General features: G+C 58.3%; 3 protein-coding genes across 3 annotated transcripts; all 3 read right to left on the reverse strand.

Annotated features, from left to right (window-relative positions):
* Positions 1-840: 840 nt before the first annotated feature.
* LDBPK_360250 (peptidyl-prolyl cis-trans isomerase, putative) lies at positions 841-1,170 on the reverse strand (the record flags this gene model as incomplete). Its single annotated transcript, XM_003865094.1, has 1 exon — positions 841-1,170. One exon carries the CDS (start codon positions 1,168-1,170, stop codon positions 841-843), a length of 330 nt encoding a protein of 109 aa, XP_003865142.1.
* Positions 1,171-2,132: 962 nt separating this feature from the next.
* Positions 2,133-2,807, reverse strand: LDBPK_360260 (hypothetical protein, conserved; the record flags this gene model as incomplete). The annotated part of the gene is made up of 1 exon (XM_003865095.1): positions 2,133-2,807. The coding sequence occupies one exon, from the start codon at positions 2,805-2,807 to the stop codon at positions 2,133-2,135; it is 675 nt and encodes a 224-aa protein (XP_003865143.1).
* Positions 2,808-4,122: 1,315 nt separating this feature from the next.
* LDBPK_360270 (EIF3-interacting protein-like protein) lies at positions 4,123-5,757 on the reverse strand (the record flags this gene model as incomplete). Its single annotated transcript, XM_003865096.1, has 1 exon — positions 4,123-5,757. One exon carries the CDS (start codon positions 5,755-5,757, stop codon positions 4,123-4,125), a length of 1,635 nt encoding a protein of 544 aa, XP_003865144.1.
* Positions 5,758-8,544: the final 2,787 nt, after the last annotated feature.

Genomic DNA, 8,544 nt, shown 5'->3' on the forward strand with positions numbered 1-8,544 from the left:
CGCGTCCGAGCCACGCCGGCACTCCGCCGAATCATGTGGGTGGTACAAGCGTGTTCGCTGCCGCAGGTCTCTCCAGCGCGGCACCATCCAGGACTCGGCCACAAGCATCCCTAGCGACGCATTGCTCTGGCCGCCCCACGTCGCAGATACTTGACCCTGTCACTACCAGAGGTGGTTCGGCATATGGAGGGGATAGGCACTGCTGTGGCCTTACCACCGATTCGGTACTGGATCCTGAAATGTCACGCACTGACATGGGCCCGCCGTCATCAGGCAATGCACACATCATACGAAAGAAAAACACAACCGAGTCGATAGCGACGGTGGCATGCACTCACCTGCTTGAGGAGGTCCGTCCGCACAACCGGGGAGACCGGCGCGGGCGGTCGCACTAACCTTGCCCCAGCTACACAAGTGCCGGCATAGTCGCTTACAGAAGCTTGACAGCTCCACTCGCTCGCACGACTACGTGGTCACGCCGGATGAGCTCCCCGTATCGCGGCACGCGCATCTCCGGGGAGATCTTCGTGGAGCACACTTTCTACCTGGTGAACTTCCATTTCGTCTGTTTTCTAATTCTTCTCACATCTCTCTTACTTCGTTGGATAGAAAGAGACCTGTGGCGTGTCGCTGCCGCCATAGCTTGCCTATGACCATCCGCGCTGAATGGCACACGCACGGAGCACGCCAACTGCCACGCCGCGCAGTTGGCGCTCAACGAGTAATGCGCCATCAAGAGGGGGACGGAAGGGCGAGAGGAATAACAGAGATGGAAACGCTACACGACAAAAAAGAACGAGAAAAGAGGTGCAAGAGCGAAGTCGCACCGCCGGAGATAGTCTACTGTATTTTCAGCAGCTCAATCTCGAACAGCAGTGCGGCGTTTGACGGGATGTTCCAGGCAGGAAAGCCGCGATCACCGTAGGCGTAGTCAGCCGTCATGAGCAACTCTGCCGTCTCCCCGAGCTGCATCTGCATCATGCCCTCATCCCAGCCGCGAATCACCTGGCCGACGCCCACGTTGAAGGAGAACGGGTTGTTGTCATCGCGGGTGGACCAGAACTTCTTCTTCCCATCCGCTAAGTACCCGGTGCAGTGCACGGTGATTGTCTGCCCGGCCTTTGGGGTGGCGCCACTGCCCGCCTTCATGACCGTACGAATGACGCCCATTCACACGAGGGTGCGCTTGCGGGAGTAATTGGAAGCCTAGAGAGAGGAGCGGTTGAAGCGGAGCGAACAAAAAAAAAAACGCGGCAACGGCAGCGGTACGCGCAAAGGGAACCTTGGCGGCCACGCAGCGAGAGCGAGCGAGAAGGAGAGCGGCAGGCACGCAGAGAAGTAACAACATAGAGAAAGGGGGCGGGAGTAGCTTGCGGGAAGGCCGTGCAAGTGCGAGCTCGTGCACCCTTCGTTTCGGTGCACACTGGAACCCGATGGAGGATCGGCCACGACACCGCGGGAAAGCGCACAAGGGATGCGATAGTGTCATTGGAAGTGCCCCTCAGCCATTCAAGGTGACTGAGGGGAGAGGTGATTCAACGTGGTCGGCTCAGCACCACCACCACCACCCCTGTGGTGCGGCGTTCTTTTTTGTTTTGCCACACACGGATGCACATGCCAGGGGAGAGAAAAGGGGACCAGATTCGCCTGCGTGCCCTCGCTCCCTTGAAAAGAGCGGATGCGCCTCAAAAGAGAAGCGGGCGCATGCGTGCCGCACAAAGGTGCAGTATGTGGGTATGGGCCGGCGCACCGAGGGCAAGAGAGTTCGGAAGAGTGCCTGGGGTGAGAAGGGAGATGACGACGAGCGGCGTTTGCAGCGTCAGGAGTGCAGTTCCCTTTTTTCCCATAGTTGTGTGCTTTTTCGGTTGAAGAAGCAAAGCCGATGTATACAATAGCCATCGCCGGTCATTCGTCACCAACAACAACGCCGCAACCTCAGAGAGAGAGCATATGTTCACATGAGAGAGAGAGGCGGCGGGAGCGCGGCATCGCGTCAGCTGGCAGGAGGGACCACAGCGAAAAACAGTAATACAAAAAGAGAAAGAAGAAATGTCCCTTTTTCGGTTCCTTGCGCTCACACGCGCACAGCCGCCACGCACAGAGGTGCACAGGCGGCAAGGTGGCGCGGGCCGTCAGCGGAACTGCTCTCGCACACGCCCCTTGAGGGAGTCGTTCTCCTGCTCGAGCTTTTTGTTGCGCACCATCAGCTTTTCCGCGCGCGTCTCCTCCAGTAGCAGCTGCTTGCGCATCTCCTCGCGTCGCTGCGCCAGTGCATTCACACTGTTCCGCGACTCCTCCTGCACCACCCTCAGTTTCTGTTTCACCTCAGCCACCTCGCGCTTGAGCTCCTCGCACTGGGCGCGAGACTTCTCCAAACGCTGCTCCAGCTGGCGACGATCTGCCTCGAGTGACTGACACTTGTCTGCGAGGGTGTGGCGGTTGCCTGAGGCTGCTCCGCCGCTCTGAATGGCGGCAATCAGTAATACCGCGTCGCTGTAAGAGCAGGCGAACTGTGGTGACAGGTGCGGAACAAGCGAGTGAAGCTCGTAAAAGGCCGCCTCGTCGCGCTCCTCCCAGACATGCGAGGCCGCCTTCCTTGGCTCCGGCGGCGAGACCGGCCGCGAGGAAGAGCAGCGGCGTGCAGCTCTCTGACGAACCGCGGCGGTCTCGGCCCGCGAGGCGCGATACTCTGCCTCCAGCTGCTGTAATCGCTGTGCCTGAGCGCCCGACGTCGTCAGCGGTATGAGGGTGTTTGACCTGATAGTCGGCACCTCTGGAAGGTTATCGTCATCGCTGTCGAAGAGCATTCGTATAACTAAAGCGCAGACTGTTCTCGAATCCACATTTTATAAGTCGGTCGAGGCGCTCGAGGCGCACGTTTCGATTCGCTATCAATGCGAAAAATGCCGAGCGTGGTTGTATGTAGTGGACTCAAGCGGCACTTCTCTCAGCAGCAAGTAGCTTACACCCTCGGGCACACCAGCTGCAGACACAAGCACACGCACGCACGCACGGCTTTTTCTTCTTCCTCTTGGGCATGCCGTGTTGGGAGAGAGGAGTCGCGGGTGGGGGAGTGCGGGAAGGACACGGTAAAAGTGAGTAGTGAGATGTTGAGCAGCAGATGTCAGCCATCCCTGCTGCTGGCTCCTACCGTGGAACGTTGGAGGAGTTCATGAGGCGTGAAAGGGGTACACAGCACCGCTTTGGCATCAACGCCGCACCACAGAGTTTGTACGGACAAGGAAAGGTACGATCCGCCCCGTCTACGCACGGTCGTGTCTCACTCGATCTGTCGCCCTTTTCGTCATGCTCCGAGTCGATAGAGGCGCTACGCCGATGCACCGTCGAGGAAGATGCCACGCACACACACACACAAGCCTGCAAAGAAGCTTCTCCCCCTCTCCTGTGGGATGCCTTTAGGGAGCGTGTATGTGTGTAGGGGATGTGCGGCAGCGCTATCATGTTGATTCGTTAGCCACTTCCTTTCACTGAAGCGATGGGAATAGTTAGAAGCTTTTAGGGGCACACATGCACACACGCGGGGTCACAACAAAAAGGCAAACAGAAAGCAGAGAAGAGACGAGCGCGCACGCATACGCAGGCGCACGAGTGAAAAAGAAAAAGCGAGAGCGAGACACGCGTGCGTGTGCACATCTCTTCTTGAACATCAAGAAATGGCCTTGTCCACTCACCGCGACGCTCCCGTCTCTCGCATGCGCTCTCCCTCTCTTTTCGTCTTCCTGACGAGTTGCAGCGGCAGTTTTGCATTCACGGCACAGCCACTCCTCAACTTTACTTAAAATTCAAAGAGAAAGAACCTCACACCCACCCAAAAATACACGCACACAGACACCACACACACACACGCACGCACACGCGCTTGGGTAGTTAGCGCCTCACTCGGCCGGGCGCATACACGGCGACACACGGAAGATCACGAAAACCAAAAAAAAAGAAATACAGAGGCGTGCATGTGAAACTCGGACAGGCGCACGGGCAACGCACTCCCTCGGCGGTGCTATCGCAGACATCAGCGTCGTAGGGGGGCACTCTCAGGCATTCCTCTACGCAAGCGACCGCCCTTCACAGCCGCCGACCTTACAGCGTCCAGTGTCGCCGCGCTCAGTTGTCGTTACGGTTGAAGAGGTTGCTTGTCATAGGCTGCGCAGCCATCTTCTGACGCGGGTAGCGGTTCGCGTTGTTGTTGTTCCTGTTCGCGCTGCCGGCGTTATTGCCGACGCCGCCGTGCAGCTGCTGCTGATTGGGGCGACGCTTCTGGTCGCGCTGATCCCTGCGCTTGTTGCCGCCTTCATCGCGGTTGCGGGTCTGGTTGAACTTGCGCTTCGCCATTTCGATGTCGCGCTGCGTGTTCTTGATCTTGTTCAGCAGCTTCTGCTCTATGCCGCCAAACGTCATACTGGGCACCACCTCGACGTTGTCATCCTGCACAATGCAGTCGAACTCGGAGCTAGACGTGAAGACGCCCTGCAGCAGGTCCGCCGTCACGCCGTCGTGAACCAGCTGGCGAGAGCGCATCTTGAGTGCGAACAGCGGCGCATAGCCATCGTCGACCTCCAGCAGCGTCTCGAGAAGGTTCATCTTGGTGTTCTGGTACACCTTGAAGTACCCGCGAAGCTTGATGATGTCCTGCTGCTGCTGCACCGCGCGACGGAACATGCGCGCCTGCAGCTCGCGACCCTCCGACCCCTTCACCGGCGACCCATCCGACGGCGGCACAGTGAGAAATTTGGGGCTACAGCGGTCAAACACGTCACGGAAGCGCTCCTCGTCACCGGTGCGCAGGCTTTCGCGGTCGTCCTCGAAGGCGGCCACCTTGCGGCTGTCGAGGTATGAGGTGAGGTTGTTGATCGGCATGCCACCCAGCACACGAGCGCAGACGTACATGTATGCCGCATCCTGCTGCACGCGCTCGGAGAAGCGACGGCCGTTAAGCTTCACCGTGACGCAGCGGCGGAAGGCGTTGCTGGCGTCCTCGAAGCGGTGGATCATCAGATAGCTGAAGCCGATGTGGTAGAACACGGAGACCGCGCACGGCGACACCCGCGTCAGCACGGCACGGCCCTTGTTGTACACGTCGAGGGGCTCCAAGTCCGTGAGGGCGGAGTAGTAGTCGCCGAGGAGCACGTTCAGCTTCGACTTGGTCACAATTGCGTAGAAGCCGCTAAGCGCACCTGTGTTCGGGCCGCGGTGAATGTCGTCCAGAAAGTCCGGCTCCTTCACCAGCTCGAGCAGGCGTGAGTTGTCGACGACCTCGTTGAGAAGACGCGACACCTCCGGCACAGCCCAGATGCCCTCCGTGGCAAAGACCTTCTGATACACCACCGTCATCTGATAGAGAAACTCATCAAAGATGTCCCACAGCATCCAGTTCGGCAGCTCGTAGCTCTTCAGCATCGGGAGGAGCTCACTGTACGTCTTCCACGCCCCCTCCGCGTCGGGAGCCCTCACGGAGCGGTTGTCCATGAACAGGTGCTTGTAGAAGAGGAAACTGTAGACCAGCTCCGCCATGCGGTTGCCACGAAAGCACGACGACACCTGCTCAAGGCGGAGCGCCGGCCAGGAGCGAAACTGACCGTGGCCGGCCATGTAATAATTCTTGGTAAGCGCATCAAACTGCGACTCGTAGAGGTCGTGCATCGCCGCCGCGTCGCGGCGCTCCACCGCGCGGTTCAGTCCACGAAAGAACTGGTACACATCGCGAGGAATATCGGTCTCAATATCGGGGTTGGTCGCCATTTCTGCAAAAACTTGTGTGAGTTTCCTCTGTATTGTTGTTTGGGGGAGCTCAGCGGGCGGCTGAGCGACGATTCGGAAGTGAACAGGAAAATGAAGATGGCACAATCAGGCACAACCACCAAGAGCAGATGCACACACAGACACACCTGGTAGACGGGGAAAGAGGGAGTGTAAGGTGGGTAGGAGGGGATCACTGCGCGGCCGTGTTTTTGTGGTGGAAGGAGGTGGGGGCATCGGTTGTGTTGGTAGAGACCCATCGGTGCGCGGCAGCAGCAGCAGCAGAGAAAAAGAAGAAAAGAAGGGATGGAGGCAGGCAGAGAATGGAAGTGAGTGCGGTGGAGGGTAGTCGTAGTGCCAACGGAGCAATGCTGATGGTGAGGGCAAGAAGCACGTGCACTGCCCCGTGGATCGCTCGAGTATCGGTGTGGGGTACACTAGCGATGGCAATACACTGAGGGCCCCCTGCCCATGCCATCGCAGAATGTGCTTGAATATGACGCGCACCTCCACGAGGAAGGAGACGACTTTCTCCCTACGGTGCCGCCTGCTCTCGACTTTCACCGTTGCGCGCAACAAATCGTAACCATAAGAACAAAGCGGGGTGAAGGGTTTCCATGGCGGGGTGCTGCACTGGTGTTTTGTGCTAAGGTGCCGCTGATGTGCCGTTGTTCGTGTACCACTGGCACCTCGCAATCAATCGCGGCAAAAGCGAGGGGCGCTGAGACAGTGTGCAGGCAGGCATATATGACGGCCGACAAGCACGCCCACGCACGCCGATGCACGCGTGTGTGCACGGATAAGACGAGAGAGGGGCACACAGCGGATAAGGAACAAAAAAAAGAAAGGTGCTGCAAAGAGAAGAGCCTGCATCCCATTTCGATGCCGAGAATGAGAAGACTCCCTCTACGACTTGCAGGTCATCCTGCTGCACTTCACCACTGCGCTGCTGTTTCTGTTTTCGTTTTGCCTCGCTCCCTCAGCTGCCGCACATCCCGCGACCGCCCCCCTCGAGGCAAAGAGCACCAATATCGTCGCACGTGAAAAGAAAGAACCAGCACACGGCTAAGCAGGGAAAGGGCAAGCAGACACACGCGCGGGCGCATGCGCCCATTCTCCATGTCTGCAGGCAGGGTGTATGTGGTTGTCTTCCAGTAACTATAAAAGACAGACGGCGAGGCGGGCGCACAAGGAAAAGGGGCCGTAAAAGGCGCGTCGCAGTCCTCCACCCTGCCTCGCGCAGCTTTGCGCACCGTCGCCCTCCATCAGGTCCTCTGTCCGCACACACGCACACACCGCTTTTGGGCATATCCTCGCATGCCCGCACGCATCACGGACACACAGGCATTATGACCACGGATGCGTGCAATAGGCGGTGACGGGGATGAAGAAGGCTTCGCGCATGTGTGCATGCGTGCGTGAGTGCGCGGACGGTAGTCAGGCAAATCTTCAAAGGGACGCGGGGCAGTTGAGAAGAGGAAGTGAGATCCGGAGGAGGAGGGGCGAGGAGAGGAGGGCGAAGACGTTCACAAACGGAGGACAAAAAAAATACACGAAAGCCCAAACAGAAGACGAAGAAGTGTGCGCGGTACGAAATCGTTTTAGAAGGAAAGTGAAACGGGAAAGAGGGCAGGCAGAAGGAAAGACCCGAAAGCCCAGAAAGTAAAAATAGACGAAAAGGTCGAGGCGGTCTGCTGAACATGGCGTTGAACCTGCTGCTCAGCGAGAGAATGCTTCGCATGCCTTTTGGTGGAGTTTGTGTGTTTCCTTTTGGTCCCTTATCGAGTGACCAAAAACTCTGGCGATGGTCTTGATGTGGCGGTGTGCTCTCCCTCTCTGCTGAACAGCCGCTCATCCATGTGCGGGCACCCACGCAACATCACAGGGTGCCGTCACCACACATGGCCGACGCTTGGAGCAATACAAAAAAAAAAAGAGAGGCCGCGGACAACGGGCAGGACAGCGACGAGAAACAAGCAAAGTTCAGATATCATCGGCGGCTGAGGAAGGGGGGGGAACAGAATACGCAGCTACAGGATCCTCGGATCCCTGTCTCATGACCGCGAATCACAACGACTACACGAATCCCACCTGAAGCACGCTGGCCTGATATCCTTTTGTGCGTGCGTCCTTCGAGAGCCTCGTCTTCATACGTCATGTGAATGGTAGGTTTCACCAAAGAAGGTCGAATCCAACTGATAGGGAGGTCGGCACACACAGAGTGGAGGAGGGCATTGTGTACCTGTGTCCGGCACAGGAGAGGGAGTCCGTCAGCGAGTCAGTGCGGGGGGCGCATGATGAATACCACGCCACCTCCTTCTCTTCTGGGTTCTGCCCGGCTGCCTCTCGCCTCTGCCAAAGACGGGCAGCCTCTACAGTACTACCTCAGGTGTGCAGTGTCATGGAGCCTGTGATCACGCATTGATGTGTCCAGCGGACTGGATAGCTGTATGTTTGTGTAGGCTCTGGATCTCGTCGTCGAGGCGGTTTGCTGTTTCTTCAGCGTGTCCACTCTCTGCCATACAGCACGAGCTCAGCTTCACTCCACAGCGGCCCTGTCACACGCCCCATCGCCTGGTGTGAAGCAGCGCTGGAAACGCGCGTTGCAGCAACGCAACGACTCGGTCACCAGTGCACGGGCCCGGCCCACATACTCTACCCATCACGGCCGCCTCGCAGGCCGGCTCACAGCCGCTCCTCCAATCACGCCGGCCGCCACCTCTGGTACATTCCCCCTCCCCCTCCTCGTCGGGTGACACTCACGCTCCCCACCACCAGTAGGCAGTGTGC

The sequence above is a fragment of the Leishmania donovani genome, chromosome 36 (assembly GCF_000227135.1).
Source record: "Leishmania donovani BPK282A1 complete genome, chromosome 36".
Taxonomy (NCBI): Eukaryota; Euglenozoa; class Kinetoplastea; order Trypanosomatida; family Trypanosomatidae; genus Leishmania; species Leishmania donovani.